Consider the following 22489-nt stretch of genomic DNA (forward strand, 5'->3'; position numbering starts at 1 on the left):
GGAAGGGTCTTGCCCAAGACGCGCAAGGAGTCAGTGGCAGAACTAGAAATAGAAGCCAGGGCTCCTGCACCACAGAAGAGCTCTCCTCCTCTGGACTGTCCAGATCTCTATGCATATTTCAAACCTCTGCCTGTCTGAATCAACAGCATGCAAACAAATTGTGCAGGAGGCAGGCCAGACAGTGAAGGACATGACCTCCTGTTCTGCCTTGCCCATGTCAGGGCCCAAGTCTCAGGCTCATCCTGAGTCACTGATGGAGCTAGACAGACTCCCTTGCCCACACCAGTGCTGATGGAACTTGACTGAAGTATGAGGGGAGCTGCCACCCTAGACTAAGGAGAGGAGGACAGACATCTCTTCAGGCCAGGGCTGGGAGAAAAATAAAGCTGCAAAGTGTATCCCACTCATCCTGATGCCCAAACCACTGCCTTGGCTATGAAGGTTGTTCCCCTGGCACCCGTCCCTGTGGTCTCTGCCACGAGCCTGTTACCCCTGCTCCCTATTCCTCAACTCAGCCACCAGGAGAGTCAAACTGGGCCCATGCCCCACTGGTTCTTGCTCCCCCTGGGTGCTATGAATAATCACATCAGAGAAAGCAAGGAGAAATCTGGGGGGTGGCATGGGGAGTGTATGGTGGTGAAGCTTGGCACCACACAAAGAGGACTCAAAGGAAGTCACGGTACCTTTGTACTTGCTGTTCATTCTGGGGCTGTGGTGCCAGTACGTGGTTGCTGCTGTGCCCCCTCTCATGAGGGGTCAGACTGTGCAGGGCTGCCTGTGCCGTGGCTGGCTCCGCTCGCTCTTCCTGTGCTCTGTGCTCGGGCAGGCAGAACTCCCCGGGCTGCTGAGAAGGGCCTGCAGTCTCCACCCACACTTCCCCTGCTCGAGGCCTGACATCACCACAGTTCCTGCTGTTCCAGAGCAGTGAGTCAAACCCACGTTGTCCCTCCTGAAGGGAGGGGAGGGGACCCCACCACTGCTGACACTGCTTTGAGGAACAAGGGAGGGCAGGAAACCTTGCGAATGCTCTGCCAGGTCCCAAGTCAACCCATCTCTCCCCTGCTTGCTCTAGTATCTGGCCCTAAATCTATGTTGTTTGGTTCCACGGTTTGGAAAGCATGCAGGTTTCCCTTGCCTTCCCTTAGGAACAGATGAGCTCCTACCAGGCTGTGCCCCAGCTTCCCTCACCCTGGCAAGGCCCACACACCTGCAGGGTCCAGAGCCCCATGAGCAAGGGGCCAATGGTACTAGCTTTCTACCTAGGCAGCCATGGCAGGATCAACATAGGAATCTTTGCAAGCCGCTACTGTTGAGACCTTTTCTTAATAACTTTTTCCCTGCAGAGATTTCAAATTACTTCACACGCCCACATGGGACAGAAATTTAGCACTAGTCCTGATTTACTGTCAAGGGAAAACAAGGCATGGGCACAGAAGGACTTGCCCAAAATAACACAGTGAATTCACAGCACTTAGAACGCAGCTAAGGAGTCTAGACTCCAAAGCCTAGACTAACTCTGAGAGACAAATCCACCACCACATCTATCCAAGAGGCCCCATTCTTGGTAGGCACCAGAGAGGTAAGAGCACATAATGGCATGGAGCTGAGCACAATGACACAAGCAGCATCCAGCAGGCAGCCAAGAGAGTCTCAGTGATTACCAACCCTGTCATCTCCCACTTTTGCAGCTGGTCTGGGCCTGCCAAGAACTTGGCTTCGGTGCATTATCTGGTGGCCAAGGAAGGACTTTTCTTCTGACACTACCAAGAAGATTTCTCCAAATGAACAGAGGAGCAGGAAAAGCCCGGCCATTGCTTCTCTGTGCACCAGGCCCTTCCTCTTGCCCACAAGCAGGGATCAGACCCAATAGCTTCCAGAAGTGTGTCATGCCACAGCACAAAAATCACTCTCAGCCCTGCAGTGCGCATGGATCCTCTGCTCCCTGTAAAGGCAGAACCGTTATGAGAACTTCCTCTCACAGGTTCAGGACACACTAGAGTTTGGCATTAAAAAAAAACTAGTGTATCCAAGTGGGACTGGGAAAATCAGGCAATCAATCCTTCAGCATCCAATCTGGTCTCTTGGGATGCAACTATCTCACCAGCTCCCCAATCAAAGAGCTACATTTGTAATCTACTAGACAAAGACCTATATTTGTATCCTGAAATGCAAGTGGAAAACCCCTCTTGTCTTCATAAGAGCCATTCAGGCACTTTAACAATGAGAAAGAAGCAAAAAAACAAAGCGCCTCCACCCCTACCCTTGGTGGGGCACTTGAAAGCCCAGACCCTGGGACACTCAGCTAGTGACACAACCTGCCATTTTCCTATCCCAGCCATTAGGTTGCAAGGGGCTGTGCACAGGAAGTCAGCAAGGGGCAGCTGCTGTAGGAGCCTCCTTGTTTGGATTTCACTGACATCCTTTTTGGTGCCAGCTGGCAGTCCTGGGCTCGGGCTGTTTCTGAGAATCAATTTACTTTTAATTCAACTCTGTTGAGCCTTTTGCCAAGGAGCTGACATTGACAGGGAGCTGACCTGGGTCATGCAAAGTCATGGGCAGCAGCAAGAGCAGGAAGTAGGGAGGGCAAGGAGGCAAGCACAGCTGAATGAGCCCTGTAACTGCCCCCAGACCACAAAGGCCAAGAGGATGGTCCAAGCACTTGGCCCTTAGACCTGACATAGGATGGAGGGGCTAAAGATAACTGCAGGGACACAGGTGGGAACCCAGACTGAAAGGAAGTCTTACAGAGCAGCCATTCATAGACTGCTTGACATTTTCATAATGCTTCTCCAACCATTAAACAAACTTCCCTTCTCTCCCTGGAGGCAGGCAGGTGGTTTTACATCCACATGACAGAGGGGTTTACAGGCAGAGAGACAATGTGGTCTAGGAAATAATACACTAGAGAAGGAGTCAGGCCTATCTGCTGTATAGGAGGAGTCAGGAGGCCCAGAGACTTGTCTCTGTGCTCTGACTTACTGCATGATCTTGGGTAAATGCTGTCCTTACAACCCTTTTTCTCTCTCATCTCTTTGGAAGGAGATTTCATCAGGACTGGGACTGTTTCTCACCATGCATCTGCACAGAGGAGCCAGATCACAGCTGGGACAGGTAGACACCACTATAATACAAGCAGCAGCAACAGCAAAATGTCTGGATCCTAGATAACTAAGGGATTGCCTTCTCCCTGATGTTCCAGCTCAAACCGTAATGTCAGCCAAGAGCAACCTCCTGCAAGTTCCACCAGTGCGCTAAGTTCACTTGGTGAAAACAAGCAGGACTTCCTTCTCAGTAGTAGCCCCTGTTCTGGAAGCCCTTCCCCTTTGTGGCTCACCAGGGCCTGAGCCTGGACAGCTTCCAGAATTGTGATTTTCAACCTTTTTAGACTCAGGGCACCCTTGTTAGACTAAGGCAACCCTTGGACAATGCCAGCTCTTAGTTTTCACTCATTTTTTTACTATAAAAAAATGATAGCGCTCTTCTGTTGCACAGAACTCAGAGACCACAACAAGTAGTAGTAATTACATTCTGACAAATTCCTGTTTGAAATCTCTGGGTTTATTTTGTGAATCGTGTTAATGCCCCATGGCACCCTTAAAAAGATCTCAAGGCACCCAGGATGTTGCGACACCCTGGTTGTAAATCACTGTTCCAAAAGCAATGTAACACTTTTTTTCATCTGGACAGTCATTTAGCAAGCAAGATTAAGCTGGAGTATTACTTGGGGAGTTTTTGTTATATACCTTGTGTATCGTCTTCAATATTTCACTTGTTTTTTAAAGTTATTTTGTCTTTTATTGTAAGCCACACTGAGCCACTGAGGGAAAATCAGCATGTATATCTAGAGGTGCACTGATACATCAGTCTAGTATCAGACCGGCACCAGTAATGACAATTGTCTGTATTGGAAATCAGCCTGATGTGACTGATAATGTGGACAATAAGTGGCCCATGCATGCATGCAGCTGCAGCACAGCACATAGACAGCAGCGAAGAGCACAGCCCAGCAGCATGGAGAGCTGCATGCAGCTGGTAAGTCTATTGTGATGGATGCATAGGGGGAAGGGAAGGGGCTGATCAAGACCCCACACTGAGGGATGGAGTGGGGCTGGGGCTGCCCTGCCAGGGCGGGGCACAGGGCGGAGCTGCAGCTCATCCAGGAGGGGCAGCACCCACATCAGGAGCCTAGTGACAGTGGCACTTTCCACCCCAACCTTGGCTTCTCTAGCCTTGCCACCTATCTTTCCAGCAGGGAAAGGCCCAAGCAGAATAGCTCACAGCCAGGAACAACTTCGTCATCTCGGAAGAAAAGGAAAAGCCTCCTCCCTACCGGGCTCCTTTCCTGTTTGCTGCTGCTTTTAAAGCAAAGTCAGGTTAGAGCAGCAGCAGCGTCCTCCTGGCTGTCTACAGGGCTAGGGTGTCACCATCCCCGGCTCTCTCCCCAGTTCCTAGGAGAAGCTGAGTCCCTTCTCCTCACAGATGGGAGCCCCATTTTCAGGGGGGCATGAAGTTACTGAAGCTGGCATGTGTCCCTCAGTACAGGGCCCACAAAAAGGGGAGCAGGGGCCATTGCCCAAACAGCCTGCTACATGTCACCCTGGAGCATAGTCTCACAACCACAGGGAAAACAAGCACTAAGGCCTCTAAAATCATCTTCAGAGGAGCTATCAACCCTGCAGTCTGCCGACTTCCCAACTGTCAATAATGCGGAGAAGACGTGGGAGTAGATTAGCCCTTTTACCACTTGTGAAAGCACACTGACCTTCACCTCCCAGGAACTAGCTGCTGGCTGCATGCAGAGGCCTTCTCAACAAGGCAGGACACTGAATCGGATCCCAGCACTGCTCAGCAGGTTCAGAGAAGTCCCCTTCCTGCAGGGGCTGCTCCTCAGTGTGACTGCCACAGTTAGCAGGGTCACTTTGGGATCGTGCAGAGGTGACAGTTAGGGCAAATGGCAGAGACGCACAAGATGCAGCCCAGTTAATTAGCCAGTGGGACTCCAAACCTAGCAACAACTGCAGGCTGCCTAATTAGTGGCTCTGCAGGAATGAGATGGCTAAGAGAAGATGCCTTGCCAAGGGTGCCACCTTCAGGTGACAGTAGGCATAGCAAACATATTTGCCCTGAACAGACCTGTCTAGGCCTCTTATCAACCTCTCTCCTGGGGATGAAATAAAGCCTGTGGGGCAGTGCCATTCAGCCTGGAGAGCTCCCCATGGATGCAGAAGTTTGGTGGTGACTGCATTAACTGCTGCAGCTCTGAAAGCCACAGCAATTAAAGCTGCCACCTCTCCCACTGCCATTATAGGGCTCCCCATAGATCCCAAAATAAGCCAAATGACATGGCATTGTCTATGGGATTCATCCTGCAGACCAACTCCACACCACTCATTCAGCCTGTGAGGACATAAGGTTGAGTACCACCAATTTACAACATACTGCGAGAGGCTTCCCCAGCCAGAAGCAGAGCTGCCAGCCCCAAATGCCTGAGCAACCCTTCAATTCTCTGCAAAAGGCAGCATGGGAACCTCCAAGTTGGTGCACCCACCCACAAGAGACCACTGCTGGATTGTTCCTTCCTGTGTGCACCAGAGTTCTGTCCAGCCCTGCTATACCAGGAGCAAGGCTTCCCCACTCTGGGAGGAGTGGGGGGAATATTCCAGTATGATCCTACTATACTTTGCTCTTCAGCCCATGCTATCCAGCTGAATTTTACCTCTTCCTCTACTTGTCTCACCATCGTCCCACACCCCAACTGGAGGCTATATGCAACCTGTAAATGGCTGGTGACTGCCCTCAAAGCCCTGTGCAGTCTGTAATTATCAAAGCTCATTTCATCACTGGTTGCCCCATCACTCCCTCCCTCCAGCTGGTTTCTTGTGTCCAAGTCCACGCCAGATTACTGAGATCTAGCCCTTTCAAGCTGAGCTTCTCCCACTGAGTATGAACCTGAGCCAGGGCAGCACACTGGCTGCTCCCTGCATCAGTGAGTGGAGGTCTTCCCAGCAAGGATGTACCATGTCACATCCCAGCTTTCCCTGGGGCTTAGCTGGGACCTTCTGAATTACATCTCTCTCCCAAGGGATTTGGCCCAAGAGGTTTTATGAGCTCAGTAACTCAGCAGAGTAGCCCATGGCATGCACCTGCCTAACAGGTATTTTCAGACACCACAGCACAAGGCAACACTGCAGACTGGAACAGGAATTTCTGACATCAGCTGTGTCTCTTCTGCAGAGGGATCCTGAGCTGCTGAGCTCAGCAAGAGTGAACCTGGAAGCAACTCCCAGCTGTAGTGGACTCAGTTACTGAATTGCTTTGCTGACAGAGTAAGCAGTGGCCTGCAAGGAACCGAATACAAAACCCCCTCCCCTGGGTGCAGTGCGACTGCAGCAGGGTTCCACAGCTATGATGCAGTCATGGGATACCGCTATAGGACAAACACTGTGATTCACGAATGGCTTGTCTGCCCAGTTGCTCAGAGTTACAGCTGGCACAGCTCAGGAGAAGGGAACAGGAATCCCTCTAGGCCAATAATGAAACCCCACCTCCATGCATAGGCAGCAGGGGGCTCAGCAGGGGCTGCAGGTAACCTCTATCCAGGGGATTCCTTCTTTCTGAGCACTGGAGTTGCAGCCTGACCAGGCTGGAAAGTAATTTACACTATGAAGCACTTACAAGAGGCACTCTTTATCTACCCCCAACTGCTCAGGGCCACAGAGACCACAGTATTAAGGCCGTGCAGAGGTGGATGTAGGCCAAAGCCACTTGACCAGGCAAAGAGGCATAAGGGGCCAGCTGCACCCTTCACTGACATCACCCACAACAGGGGAGAAAAGGAGAGGCGTCTCCAGCACTGCATGCAGGAAGTCAAGCTCCAAGAGCCCAGCCACATGATGCCATGATGCAACACATGCCTAGGCAGTGTGCCAAAAGCTTTACTCAGTGCCAGCTCATTTGTTCTCGTTAAATCTTAATGAGGACACCAACCTAAGACAGATGAAAATGGGGGGGGACACCCCCTGCTGCCCAGCATGAGGAAGAGGAGATAAGGAAGGCTCAGGGTGTTGGGAGGAGATCCCTTCCCACCCTGCTACATAGCCCCCACCTTGTGGGCACAAAGCCTCCCTCGCAACCTCTCTCTAGGCACTGTGGGACCAACAAGGGATGTCTCTAATAAGGTGTGAGCAGAGAGGGCAAAAATGGGAAGTGGATTATTCCACAAAGCTGGGATTCTCAGAACATGTCCACCCAAGGGGAAGATGTGACCCCACACAACCCCATGTCCCAAAAGGGCTTGGGAGCAGCATACATAACGGGGAGTTGCTGAGGAAGCCACTGATGTCAGGACAAAATGCTTAAGTGATAGCCCCCACCCCAGGCATAGCTCTCATGACTTGGCCACCATCCACCTTACTTGCCAAGGGGGACCAGCAGGCAATGGGAGAGTCCCTGTTTCCCCGAGCACTACCGGGAGTAACAAGGAATAACGGCCATAAATTGACTGAGAGTAGATTCATGCTAGACATCAGGAGGCATTACTTCACAGTCAGGGTGGTTAGGAGCCAGAACCAACTTCCAAGGGAAGTGGTGCTTGCCCCTACCCTGGGGGTCTTCAAAGGCTAGACAGCCACCTAGCTGGGGTCATTTGACCCCAGCATCCTTTCCTGCCCATGCCAGGGGGTTGGACTTGATGATCTGCTCAGGTCCCTTCCGACCCTACCAACTATGAAACTATGAAATTAGGCCCAGAGGGCTACATGGACATGTGACCACAGAGACACAACCAACCAGGGATAGCCACGGATGAAGAGTCATCAAGAGGGAAGGAGAATCCAAAAGCAGAGACTTGACAGTAACAAAGGGTCCCTCCCTGTCCTTCCTTGCTGTCCCTCCCTTTGTCCCATCCCTTCCTGTTCCTTGCTGTCCCTCCCTATTCCTCCTCCTCCTCTTCCTCAAGAGGGGTCCCCATCCCCCAGGAAAGGTCCCCAAGATGGCCATGGACAGAGGACACATACCAACAGCCTGTCTCATGCACCCCCCTAGAGGGGGGCTATAAGCCTCAGCATCTCACCTCCAGACTGCTGACACCTAAGAGAAAGCCTCGGAGTGGAGCCTGCATCCTGACCAGATGTACTTTGACGTGATGAGGGCCCTAGGACTGGTAGATATAGAATCCCTTGATTGTTTGCATTGTTGCTTTTCTGATATTGTTCTGTATCAATAAACTCGCCTATTATCAACTGCCTGGTGTTGTGGTCGGTCTGAGGGTTGTCCTCTCCCGGAACAAAGGTATAGGCCTGGGTCCAAATCCAGTGCCAACAGAGGCCAGAGCAGTGCTGGCTCGCAGCACCCGCTGGGCTAGGGCTTGCAGGAAGACTTGCCAAGAGTGAGAGTGTTTCCAAGGGGAGCAAGGGCCGAGGGCACAGGGGAGTGAGACAGCACAAGCTAAGCCAGCAGCATAGCTGGGCAGGACAGAACCCGCAGAGTAATTGAGTTAAATTAATAGCCACCCCCGGTGCCTCCCTCCCTGCAGCACTGCAGCCTCTCACAGGGCAGAGTGCACGTGCCAGGGCTGGCAATGGGCCAGGCAGGGACAAGAGTGGCAGCAGGGATGGGAGGGGCTGGGAAGACACAGCCTGAGTCTCCTTCACCTCTTAGAAAAGTGACTTGGCATCTACAGTGGCGGACCCCTCTCTGCAAAGGCCACCCATAAACAGGAGGAGCCTGCTGTTGGCCCTGCCCAGGTGGAGGTGGGGATTTCTGTCACCTAAAACCGCTGTTCCCCTCAGATTTTCTCTCCTGTCTTAGCTCCAGCCTCTGCACTTGCCTCCCTGTCCCACATTGCCTGCCTTTGCTCTCCCATCTTCCCTCCCCCCCCAGCTTACTCCATGGTTTTTCCTCCAGGCATCAGAAGCAAAGATGGAACCACTGGCTAAGCCGACTGCCCGGTGGAAAGCAAGATGCAGGAATCCCATGGTGCTGGTCCTGGGCCTTGCTGTATATATGGCTGGGGGGCTCATATCAGTCTCTGGTTAGGACAGGTCACCCCACCTCAGCAGATGTAAAGAAAGGAAAGACCATCTTTTTCCATCAGCTTGGGACAGCATGATGGTCACTGAGGAAAAGGGGCTGCAACTCCAACCCTTACCCTGGTCTCCTGTTTGCTGTGATGACAGGGAGAAAGTCTACCCCCTTCCCTTGCATTTTTTGGGCTGCTGCCAGGCATAGCTCTTTGCATCCAAGCAGGACCTAAATTCTCTCCAATCCTTCAGTGCCTACAAAGCTCTGAGCAGCAGAACTAACGGGAGATGTGTTAGTCTTCAATCAAATGCAGCCTGGGACAGCTCTGGGCAAGGCCAGGCCTGGCACTGCCAGTCTGCACATGTGACCACACTGCCTGCCCTCCACCCCGGCTCAGGGACAGACACTTCATTCAAACCTCCCTATGACTGGCAATCCTGCTGAGCCTGCCAGTCCACACCCAGGAAGGTGGGTAAGTAGTTTTCAAGCCTTGTCCTCCTCTCAGCCCAGAGCTTACTGCCAGCCCCCAAGATCCCAGGGACACACATCCAGAGATCAGCAGGCCGGGGCACAACAATCCCCTCTGGAAAAAACAAACAAACCAACCATGAGCTTCTCTCCTCTGTGCAAGCCACAGTGGGGGGCAGGAAAGAGGAGAGATCATAGGAACAACTGCTCTAAGTCCCTACAACATGAATGGGTTAAACTCATAGGACAAAAACACAAGCAGCTTGTTGCTTCTCAGCTCCATTCTTGCCTGGCTCCATGGCCCAGCACCCAGTTTTGCACATGCTCCCCAGAATACTAACTAGAAACACCCTAAGTCATACACAGAAACCAGGGGGCAGGGCTGGAGGGTGGCGCTGACAACAATCTGAGTGAGGAACCACCCTTCCAGTGCGGGGCTGAGCAAGTCGGGGAATATTTGACCACATGTTTTTCATCAAAAACATGCCAGTTCATCAAAACTGACACTTCTCAGTTGGAAAAAAGTATTAGAAAAAGTTTTGAACTAAGAAAAACGTTGAAATGAGGTTTCAACTGACAAGTTCCCTTTCTCAGTTCAAAGAAAAGGACTTATCTTGAGCTGGATGTTAATTTAGAGTAAGAAGATATTAAACAAAATGTAAAAAGTGAAAAATCAAAATTAAAAATGTTGAGAGCACTAGACAGATTATTTTGTTAAACTGCTGACTCACAAGCATTTTCCAGCTCTTTGGCCCTGACATGGGACAGGTAAAACTTTCAAAAAATCTTGAAATCTTTTCATGGGAGAAGAAACTACTTTGGGGCCAGCTCTTGGTCTGATGAGCAGGGCACTAGCTACAGGACAGACCAGGCTGGCCAGTTCTGCCCAGGTGCCTCAAGGGGAGATGGACTAAAAATCTCCCAGAGAGAGAGAGGACTGTTATTCTGCATAGCATATGGGGACACAGGATCTGTTGCCTGGTAATCCTGCTGGAAGGGTAGATGGCCCTGCCATCTCTACCTTTTTCAAACACTACAGCAGACATTCCACTTCTTGTCACCTTCACCTTGGCCAAAATTCCCTGGTTAAGTCATGACTACTTGCAATGCCCACTCTGGTGCCAAATCACCCCACCCACCAGCCTGCCCTTACTCAGCCCTGTCCGACATCACTCAGCACTTTTAGGCACTATCCAGCTGCCTCAGGAGCACATCCTCACAGCGGTGCCAATGCTAATTAGACAAAGAAGTTTGTTCCCTCCATTGGGAGCTATTCAGATGCAGAAGCCAGTCTACCTAGCAGTGTCACCTGCCAAAGACAGTACAGGCAAATGCCAAATACACCAGCCAGTAGCTCCAGGGAAAGCTGCCCCCAACGCAGCGGGCAGGAGCCACAGCCCTACCTGGCACCCAGGGGAGGTGAGCCCAGCCCCACCTCTCCAAACACACACATGGCAAGGTACCAGGCAGGACCCTGTATTGCCTGGAAGCACAGCTACGGAGGTGGCACAGGAGAGAGAAAATTGAAAGCGCTGTAATTACAGCGTGTCAGAGCAGACTCAATTAATCGAGCCTACTGGAGCATGGTAATTACCACACTCCAGGAGACTCCACTGTCTCATGTATCAGCGTCCCTGTGCTGAAAAATGGCAGCATGGGCACTTTAACTAAGCTCATTCAACAAACTTTACTTAAAGCACCCTACTGCCATTTTTCAGTGTGGGGATGCTGATACCCAAGATGCTCTGGGAGCTGTAATTAGAGCGGCTCTTGGAGCCGCTCTAATTAAAGTGCCCCTCCCCCCGGGAGCATGTGTATAAATGCCCTATGGTGCGGTGCCCATTATAGCAGAGGACTGGATCCAGACCCAAGAAACCCATGTCATCTCTGCCTTCTCATGATGCCAAACATCCGATTGTCAGCATCTGCCAGAGAGGCCTTTTGAGCTGTTTTCGTGCTCACTCTGAGCAGGGGGCCAGACAACTTCTGGCACCAGTGACCCCTCCCAGCACTTCAGGAGTACCACACACAACCCTGATCTCTGGACACCGAGAATCAGATCCTGCATGAGGGTGCATGGCTGGACAGACTGGCAGGGACATTACTCTCATCCACTCCTGTCCCATGGTCTGTGCAGAGTGAGTCACCCTCACAATAGGCCTGTTGCACAGAGGAGCTGCTGCAGCCCCTCAGCCTTGGCAAGCCCTAAGCCAGAGGAGCCATCCCAAGGCTTTAGCAACAGCCCTGCACACAGCTTATTCCCCACACACAGCTTTCAGCTCCCCTCTGCAGGGACAGGCCTATCTGCTATTGCTACAGTGTACCAAAGGCGATGTCTTCTGCCCAGGCAGCGCCCCCTTTCCTGACTACTGATGGGTGCCCACCCTGGGCCCTGGAGAACTTTTTCCCACAGTGCCTATCAACCTCTTTGCATCAGCTCTGAGCTCTCAAAGACAGGAAAAAGAGAGCTCCAGGAGCTGCCTTACAGGACAGCCAAGCTCTTGGGCAGGGAAACCCAAGGCGTTCTTACTGCTGAAGTTATACTCCCGCACCTGCAAGGCAGGACCTTGAGGGAAGAGCCAGGAGGATCAGGGACTCCATGTGCAGGGGAGACAAGGCAAGGGTACAGGTAGAGCATGCCTGCATATGGGGGCTCCTTACCCCAGATCAAGAGTCTCTGTTTTATAACCCTCGCTGCTTCTCCCTACTGCCCCTCCCCAATAATAAAGCCCTCCATGGCCAGTCCTTTCCCTGCCACTTACCAAACACCCACTTTCACACCTGTGCCCCTCCCAGCTCAGGAGGCCTATAAATCCTCACGCCAACCTAGAGCGCTTTGCCAGGGCAGGTGAGTGAAGGACGTGCAACCCTGGAGCCAAAAGGAAGGGATCACTTGCCACAGCTGAGGAAGGGATCATTTGCTATTAGAATTATTTGGAACTTGGCAGGGACAAGGCACAAGGAGACTGCCCTAAGTCGGAGGGAGGCGGCAAAGGGGAGGAGGAGCAAATGCAAAAATGAGACACTTTCCCATCCACTAGGGAGTCCTTTGTCATGGGGTTGAGAACCCATAATCATATCTCCTTCTTCCCAGTGACACTGGGTGACACACACAGACACAACCCTCCAGGCTCTCACCCCAGCATCTTTCAGAGCAAGATGTGATACAGACTGAACAGTGCTCAAGCCAGTGCAACATCCCTCCACCCCTCACCCCAACAATGCAAAGGCTGGGAGCACCTTAGAAAGCCAATCAAGGAGTTTGAGATACCAGACTTAGCCCAAAGGACTGGAGGCCTTTGCACCTTCAGGTACCCTGCTGCCCCCTTGCAAGCCAAACACTTCCCACCCAAACAGCTTCTCTCTACTGGCAAGCAAAGGCCACCCCTTCCAGACCTATCTGGTGCAGGAGTTAGCAGTACAAAAGCAAATACCACCTGCAGGAACCAGCCAGGCTGGTGTAAACTCCATCACCTCGGGCAGACTTCAACGAGTTAAGAAGAATAGTCGGGGAAGCACTGAGGTCCCAGAGGGGAGGGGAGCCAGGTGTCCAAGAAGAGCGGTCGCTCCTTAAGGAGATGATCCTCCAAGCCCAAAGGAAAGTAATCCAACATGGATCAAAGGGAGCAGGTGGGCACACAAGCCCCCATGGCTCACCAAAAGCATCCGGGAATGTCTCCTAGCTAAAAAGGATGCCCCCTCCAATGGCAGGGAGGGGGCATCACCAGGGAGGACTATACTGCGGTTGCTTGGGGATGCAGGGGGCAGTCAGGAAGGCCAAGGCGGAGATGGGACTGGGACTAGCGACCTGGATCAAGGACAACAAGAAGTCCTTTTTTAAATACATAGGGGGCAAAAAGGAGGTACCAGGTAACTAGGAAATTTGGTCATCACACCAGACAAGAAAGCTAACCTATTTAATGATTTCTTTGCCTCCATCTTCCTGAGCAGGGACCGGAACAGCCACCCCAACCCCTGGGCCCCCTGTAGGCCCCAGGGGAGGCACATCTTGGCCAAGGGTCAGGGAGGATCTAGCCGGGGAACTTCTGGAGGGACTGGATGTATTCAAATCAGCCGGTCCGGACGATCTCCACCCCAGAGTACTGAGGGAATTGGCTGAGGTCATTGCAGGACCCCTGGCACGGCTTTACGAGCACTCATGGTGCTCTGGTGTGGTGCCAGAGGACTGGAAGAGGGCCAACGTGGTTCCCATCTTCAAAAAAGGGAGGAAGGAGGACCTGGGAAACTACAGGCCAGTTGGTCTTACCTCGATCCTGGGTAAGCTTTTTGAGAGAATTATTCTGGCACATGTCTGCAAGGGGCCAGCAGGTGAGATTATGCTTAGGGGCAACCAACATGGGTTCGTTAGAGGCAGGTCCTGTCAGACCAACCTGGTGGCCTTCTATGACCAGATTGCCAAATCCTTAGACATAGGGGTAGCAGTGGACATAGTCTTCCTGGACTTCCGGAAGGCCTTCGACACTGCCTCTCACCCCGTTCTCATTAAGAAACTGGGGGACTGTGGTGTCGACACCCACGCAGTCAAATGAGTTGCCAACTGGCTGGAGGGCCGCACCCAGAGGGTGGTGGTGGATGGGTCATTTTCGACCTGGAGAAATGTGGGCAGTGGGGTCCCCCAGGGCTCGGTCCTCAGGCCCACACTGTTCAACATCTTCATCAGTGACTTGGACAAGGGGGTAAAAAGCACCCTGTTCAAATTTGCTGATGACACTAAGATGTGGGGGGACATGGGCACACTGGAAGGATGCAACAGGCTACAATCAGACCTAGACAGGTTACAAGGGTGAGCGGATGAGAATAGGATGGGATTCAACACCGACAAGTGCAAGTTGCTGCACCTGGAGAGGAAGAACCAGCACCATACCTACAGGTTAGGGAACTCCCTTCTTGTCAGCACGGAGGCCGAAAAGGATCTTGGAGTCATCACTGATGCCAAAATGAACATGGGCCGGCACTGTGGGGATGCAGTCAGGAAGGCCAGCCACACCTTGTCATGCATCCACAGATGCATCTCAAGCAGGTCCAAGGAGGTGATCCTCCCCCTCTATGCGGCACTGGTCAGGCCGCAGCTGGAGTACTGCGTCCAGTTCTGGGCGCTGCACTTCAGGAGGGATGTGGACAACATGGAGAGGGTCCAGAGGAGGGCCACTCGCATGATCAGGGGGCAGCAGGGCAGGCCCTACAAGGAGAAGCTACAGGTATGGGTAGAACCTGTTCAGCCTCCACAAGAGAAGGCTGAGGGGGGATCTAGTGGCCTGTTACAAACTAGTCAGAGGGGACCACCAGGCATTGGGGGAGTCCCTGTTCCCCCGAGCATGACCAGGAATAACGGTCACAAGCTGGCAGAGGGTAGATTTAGGCTAGATATCAGGAGGTGCTACTTCACAGTCAGGGCGGCTAGGGTCTGGAACCAACTTCCAAGCCAAGTGGTGCTGGCTCCTGCCCTGGGGGTCTTTAAGAGCACGTTAGATGAACACCTTGCTGGGGTCGTTTGACCCCAGTACTCTTTCCTGCCATGGCAGGGGGTCGGACTTGATGATCTGCTCAGGTCCCTTCCGACCCTACCAGCTATGGAACAATGAAACCTCCCAAGCCTGTACTAACAACATCCATCCCATATGGTGTCCAAAGGGACTCAACAACAGTATTGCCAAACCCACCAAGTCAAAAATCATGAGACAAACTCTTAAAAATCAAGAGATTTGGCATGTAAATCATAAGATGCTATTTTTGAAGTGTGTGTGGGGGGGAGGTATTTGTAAAGGTGTGGGGCGCTGTGGGGATGTGAGGGGGGGGTGTTTGGAGGCTGGGTGGCGGGTCCTACACATCCTGGAAGGATGTGGGATACTGTGGGTCAGGAGTGAGGGGCAGCAGCAGGGGGGCTGTGGCTTGGGAGTGAGGGACAGCCAAACATGCAGACAACACCCAGCTGGTAAGCGTAGGGGGTAGGGGGTCAGATCCAAGCCCCATGGTGAGGGAGAGAGTGGTGCATGGGCTGGGGTGAATGGGGCACCAGGGCAGGTTGTGTGACAGAGCAGTGTGCAGCTTGTTCAGAAGTGCCACTGTGTGTGCCCCTTTGGGAGGCATGTGCCCCCCATAGGGCAGAGATGGGCTGTGGGCTGGGGCTCTGTGTCCTGCTGCCTTTGCCTTGGAAACCATGTGACGGTTGTGCCACGTATCTCCCGCCCACCCAGCAGGCAGCAGGAGGCACACTGGCATTGCACAGCTCCCAGAGCAAAGGCAGCAGGGTACAGAACCCCAGCCCACAGCCCATCTCTGCCCTGTGGGGGGCACATGCGCCCCCTGGGGGGGTGTGCAGTGGTAGGGAGTCATGTCCCCCCACACCTCTGGATGCAGTGCCCACAACTCTGTTTAACGACGTGCCTGGGGCCCCCATTCACCCCTGCCCCACTCCCTCCATAGGCTTCCCTTCCCCACGGGGGCCTCGGTCTGCCCCTTGTTACCCCTTCCCCTCTATAGGCTTACTAGCTACATAGGCACTGTCTACATGCGCCAGAAGAAAAAATCCCAAGATTTGAGGGTTCTGTCATGAGATCATGAGTCAGAGTTAATTTGACTTAAAAATTGCAAGACTTGTGATTTCTTTGAGAGAGTTGGCATTACTGCAACAGCATAATCCACAGGAGCAAGGACTTCACCTGACAGATCAGGTGTAGAAGGACTTCCATGTGAAGAGAGATGAAAAAGGTTAGACCTATTCAGTTCAGAAAAAGAGATACTTGAAGGGAGACATGATAAGGGTTTACAAAATACTAAATGGTGAAGAGAAAGTAAATACAGATTCATTACTTAATCTTTCTCACAATACAAGAACTAGGGGTCACAAAATAAACTTACTACCTACTGGTTTCAAAACTAACAAAAGGAAGTTCTTTTTCACAGGGAGCAACTAAAGTGTGGAACTCATTGCCACCAGATGTTGTGGAAGCTGACAGTTTAGCCAAATTAAAAAAGGAACTGGACAAATTCTTAGAGGAAAGGGGCAACAGTAGCCATTGAGTTGGGAGTTAGGGATGCGGCCTCTGAATCAGAATTTCCTAGATCTTAAATGGTGGAGGCTGCAAGTGAGAGAGGAACAATGGAAAAAAACCTCTGGTCATATCCAGTTCACTCTCCCTTTCAGCATCCACTCTCTGCCACTGAGACACAAGATACTAGGCAAAATGGACTCAAGGTGTGACCCAGTAAATGGCAGTTCTTATGTAAGTCTTATATGTAAATCCAGTCACAGTGCTGAACACCCTGCCAGAACGTGCTCTCAGCACAGCGGTGGCCACCTGCCAGAAAAAGCCCAAGATCTCTAGACATACTGTGAGTGCCCTGTGACACAAGGGAGATTTGCAATATCAAGAGAACATAACCACGATCTGAGCTGGTCCAAAGAGAGGCCAGGAACACCTGGGAGGAGACTCAGATATGTGTTTGAACCCTGCTGTCTCTGCACATGCACAGGGCAGGGCCATTCCCTAGGAAAGGCAGAGAAACATCCACATAACTGTGGCTCTGCAGCAGCCTCAAAAATCACACAGAACCAGGGTTGGCCACCTTTTGCCCCCAAGTGCCTCCCCCGAGTTCACACCATTTGTACTTACTCTCACTGCAGATATGCATCCCCTCTGCAGAGATGTAAGCACAGGCATGAGAGTGCAGCAGGGAGCGCTGCTGCAGACGGGGGGTGCTCCAGTATAGTTGCATGTCTCCCAAACCCCTTTGCTGCCCCAGGCTAGGTCAAACCTAGGCAGGTCCTAGGTCTTCACAGGCCAGATCCAGCCCACATGTTGCAGACTCCTGGCATAGAGCACTTCCTTCAAAGTCAAGGACCCCAGTAGGCTCTCCACATGCTCTCAGACATAACTGGACCGCTAAGCGCAGAGCTGGGTAGAGGGAATATAATCAGAGGACGCAGGTGGAGTTTTGTTTCTATACAACAACAACAAAAGTTTAGATTTAATCAGGATATAGAGCCCCATGGATCAGTGGTTAATCCAGGGGTGGGCAAAATGTGGCCTGGGGGCCGGATGTGGCCCGCCAGGCCATTCTAACCGGCCCGTGGGGCCTCTAAAAAATTTAGAAAATTAATATTAATCTGCCCTGGGCTGCCTGTCATGCAGCCCTTGATGGCTTGCTGAAAGTCAGTAAGCGGCCCTCTGCCCAAAATAATTGCCCGCCCCTGGGTAAATCGATATATGAAGGGGTGAGGGGAGGGATGTCTGCTGGGAAGGCTGGGTCCCAATGTCCCAGTCAGACTAACGGTTGGTCAGCCACCGATCACCTTAGTAACACTACAGAGGTTATGGAAATGACCTAATGGTTAGTCACTAACTGCTCTCAACTGAGAGTCTGTTAAGGAGAAAACAGAGGATGACAGTAGGGAAGGTTTGTAGATCCTTATGTGACTCAGCCAAGCTGATGGGGAAAACCAACTGCCCTACGGAGCTGGAACCAGAGGTCCACCTGGGGAATGCACACCTCATGCGCTAATCCCAAGGCCTGTGCCACTTAGGACACCAGCTACAGATTTCCTCTCACTCTGAAGTGAGGCAGCCAAGTGCTTAGCCCAGAGCTGGGAATACTGCTAGCTGGAAGGAGCTCCAAGTCTTACTTGCCAATGGGCCAGACAGGGGGCCTCAAATCCTGAAATCCTGCCATTCCTCTAACTCTGAAGAGCCAAGCAATCCATGCTATAGAAGGAAGGGTGTGCAAAGTGCACACAGAAACCACTGCAGCTCAGACACAAAGTGCTCTGCTACATCTGTACCTTGAAATTCAGGTAAGATTAGCAAAGTGGCCAGGGACTGTAAGGAACACAGGTAAATTTACTTTCTAATCTAAGAGCTTTTGTTTAAAGGTTAGTCAGTGTTCCAAATACTGTTTGCAATATTTTGGTGCATATTAAATGTTTACTACATAACTATGGTGCATGCACACACACTCCTCCCTTCTGGCTGACTGGGAACTGTTAACATCTACATTCAAGGGTTTGCACCCCTGCCCCTAGATTTAACTGTGTGATACTTTCAGAAAATCAGGAAGACAGGGAGGAGTGCTTAGTCTGTGCTTCAGCAAAAGAATTGTGCTGGGGGAAGGGAAGAAAGGACAAATGTAAGAGCTGTCCATAATTCACACAAAAGTAAAAAGAGACCTTTGTCACACAAGGACCAAGTTAAGGTCACCCCCTCCAAAAGATTTTTCCAATAGGTAAAGCCAGTCCTATGCACAGAGAAGTCTCTGCCAGGCAGCCCCACCTTTCTCAGCACTGTTGATTCATCCACAGCATTGTAGGCACCAATGCTGGAGCCAAACCACAGGACAGAAAGTCAGGGCTTTAAAAGAACTCCCGATCTCTGCTTCTTCTAAATTCAACCTCACAGGTCCCACCAGCTCCCATGGCAGCAGGATCACATTACAGAAGGGTTTGGAACAAGGGTCCGGGAGCTTTCCCATGGGGACACAGCAGACACTGCACTGTTACAGGGAACACCGTGTGTTTGATCATGGAATACCTATGACGACACTACAGGCAGCCTATGCACAGTGTGCCAAGTAGACAGGCAGGCTACAAGCCAGACTATACCGCTCTAGCCTGGGGCTGCAAAAACACTTCATTCATCCATTTGCCTCATTCTTCTGAGCAGTGCTGAGGAAAGGCCAACTGGCTGGACAGCCCAGAACATAACTGGCTTTACGGGGCTCTTAGCCTGCACATGAGCAGCTGCCATCAGGCTCACAGCCCCAACTATCACCTGTACTGTAAGCGGGATAGGGAGGCAAAGTGCTTTGAGTAGATGTGATATCTTTTATTAGACCAACTGAGTACAGTAGTTGGAAAGAAGTTCTTGGCAAGATTTCGGGCGCAGTCACCCTTCTTCAGGCATGGGGAGTAAGAGATTTTTATTAAGGTTCTTAAAGCAACCAATGGAAATCTAGGATGGCATTTAGCTTTGGTAAAGCCTACAGTGTGTGTCAGCGATCCCTACAGATATCTTGTCTATCTCTAATAAATGCTGTATTTTGCAAGAATAATGTCTCCAGACTTCTGCTTAGAACCCAAATGGTCTCTCTCTCATTTTGGTCTTCAGTCCCACTCAACAGTAGTCAGCTGCTTGGCTCTTCCTTCTCCACACATTTCAATAAATGGCATCTTCTGTCCTCACTCAGTTTATTCACATCTTGCCTGACTAAATCCTTCTACTGCCCTCTTCCCCCCCATCCTTTGTCTTTTGTATTCTAGTTTCTCTCTCCTTATACGCTGCTTGTCACACCTCCTTTCACCGCATCTGATGAAGTGAGCTTCAGCTCACAGAAAGCTTGTGCTATATATATCTACTTTAGTTGGTCTATAAGATGTAAATCTACCCTGCCTTCTACTTGACTTTAGACTGCTATGGCTTCCTGTGCCTCTACTTCCTCTTGTCTCAACTACGGCTCATCTCTTCCCTTTGCTTTTCATCTCTATGACTTCTTACTATATTTCCTTCCAGAGGACATGCCCTAGCCTTCTTCATCTGCCACCCTGGCTTTCTCAACAACGGTTTCAAATGCTGCTGCATCCGGGTACATTCTAAGGGACTCACTCAGTTCATGAAAGAGATTATATAAGATGTGATGCCTGCGACAGCAGGTTACTGGGTCCAGTGCCTCAGGGGACCCTTTCCTGCCATTTTTGTGTGACTGCTCCACATGGAATGCACTCCATCCGGGGCAAAGCAGTGCACCTTCTGGCCAGCACGCTAAACAGAGCTAACGGTGTAAAGGTGTCACTGAGTGCACACCTATTTCCACCCGCCAGAGAAATAAGCAATGAGACTCCTTCTTTCTAGCACTGCCCTGTTCACACTCTGTGGTTGCACAGGCAAGGTTTGGGGGTTTTTTTTAAACTGACATAATTATACCAACCCTACTTTGAACGGCCACAGCTATCCCAGAACAAACTGGACCCAGAGCTGCCTTCAGACACTGCCCATGTTTTCCTAGAGGAGCTGTGATGTTTCCCAACAAGCAGGGATTAGAGGCAGGCTCCAGCAAGTGTACCCATAGAGGAAGGATCAGTCAAGCAGCATGAAGCCACAGCAGGCTCAGAGCTAGCACACCCCTCCCATCACTTCTTCCTGTCACCCTGATGCATCGCACAGAGGCAGGACAGAAATACAACTGACGTAAACCAAGTCCCTATAAATAGCCCCGAGGGAGAGGCCAGAGAGAACACCCCATCGCCGGGGTACTGGTGCTGAAGCCACCCTGGAGTCCACACATCCCCCCACCTCCCCCACCCACTGGAGTGGGTAGGGGGGGCAAGAAGGAAGGTCTGCCTGTATCATTACTGCTCATTTGCCCTACCTCCTGGCACCTCTCTGAGGAACAGCAACAGCTTACAGAAATGCAGAGACAGCTCTGACTTCCCAGATGCAGCTGGTCACTTTCCTGCGTGCCAGGCACCTGATGACAGGAATTAAACCTGCCCTCTAAGAAGGAATACCCTGCTGGCACAGGTGACAGCGGGACTGTGCTAGCTCCAACTGTCCCTATGCCCCGCATCCCATCCTCCCCACATGGCACAAACCGAAGCCCTGTCAGACACAGAGGTTGCACAGAGGGGCCTTCAAACAGTGCCTCTTCCTCCTAGGGACTTGGACACAAGATGCGTTCCAAGCTGCCTCACTCCTCTGCCTTCCCCAACACGTATATGACCCACTTTGATGGCCACAAGGACCTTACAGCTGGGGCATGCTGGCAGCAGTGGACCAGCTCAGGTAAAGCAGACTGGCAACTGGGATACATGTTAGTTAAGTTAGTGCCAGATGCCTCTGGAGGGACCTGGCCTCACCTCCTACACTTCCTCAGAGCATCAGGGTGCTGTTCGTTCCCTTTTGGAGCAAGGCGGGTTCTTCTAAACAGAAACCAAAGCAGGGATTCCCCCAAGAAGTCAGCCATCCTATCCTGGGGGTCTTGGTAAACTGGTCACATTTACCCTGGCCTCACTGTGCTCTTCCAGGCAAAAGGAGATTGCTGACCAGATGCTTATCAACTGCAACCCATACTAGAAGAAGACCCCATTCTTAAAGAGATCTTCCCAGAACCACCCATCCAAGCACAAACCTTGCTAACCTCATCACCAGAAGCAAACTTCCTATGACCCAAACCACACCCAATGGATCCAGACCATGCCACGACAAGAAACGCAAAACCTGCCAACACATCTCCACCACCCCCACTATAACTACACCCCACAACAGAACCATCACCACTCCTGGATCTTATACCTGCACCTCCAGAAATGTAATCTCTCTCATCCAGTGCACAAAATGCCCTGATGGAAAATATGTAGGAGAAGCCAAACAACAGCTGTGCACCAGAATTAATGCACACCAAAAATCTATCAAAGACAAGAATACCCAGCTACCTGTGGGGCACACTTCTCACAGGACAATCAGTAGACAATTAGTTCTAATCCTCAAAGGGAACTTACAAAACACTTTTCATAGATGAGCCTATGAACTTCACTACATCAACCTACTGGATACTAAAAATCATGGACTCAATATAGACATTGGATTTATGACATATTATAACCTGCCTGACATCTGATTCACCAGGTACCTGCCTGGCCTGACCTGACCTCTCCCATATCTTTTTTCTTTTCTCCAACTTTTCTCCCCTATCCTTCCCCTCTTCTCTGCCTCTTTTCTTCCTGATTCCCTGCCATTTCCTTTTTATTTATAGCCTCTTCTTTACCTTACAATTACTACTGTAGTGTCTTCCCTTTGGCCTTTTTTGTCCCGTTTTTCTTCACCCTCCCTTCCCTGCTTTACCTTTTGTTTTTCTAATTTCTACATCTGTATATTTTCACTGACATCCTGTCACATTTTTTGCTTCTCTCATTCCTTGGAGTCTCAGGCCAGCAGAGACTCCCTATGCCAGACAAAGGGTGACTGAGCCCGAAAGCTTGCTAAGAACTTTT

General features: G+C 51.3%; 1 protein-coding gene across 8 annotated transcripts in view; it reads right to left on the bottom strand.

Moving 5' to 3' along the window:
- RIPOR1 (RHO family interacting cell polarization regulator 1) overlaps positions 1-22489 on the bottom strand; it is a 128978-nt gene that overhangs the window by 47232 nt on the left and 59257 nt on the right. The window contains exon 1 of one of the 8 annotated variants that reach the window (XM_090063516.1): positions 684-829. The exons of the other annotated variants lie outside the window; for them this stretch is intronic. Within the exon in view, the coding sequence (XP_089919642.1) occupies positions 684-750 (67 nt within the window). The 5' untranslated portion in view covers positions 751-829. Of the gene's footprint in view, positions 1-683; positions 830-22489 lie in introns of those variants that run through there. 8 annotated transcript variants of the gene reach the window in all.

The sequence above is a fragment of the Crocodylus siamensis genome, chromosome 9 (assembly GCF_052110815.1).
Source record: "Crocodylus siamensis isolate JL-2025a chromosome 9, ASM5211081v1, whole genome shotgun sequence".
Lineage (NCBI taxonomy): Eukaryota > Metazoa > Chordata > Crocodylia > Crocodylidae > Crocodylus > Crocodylus siamensis.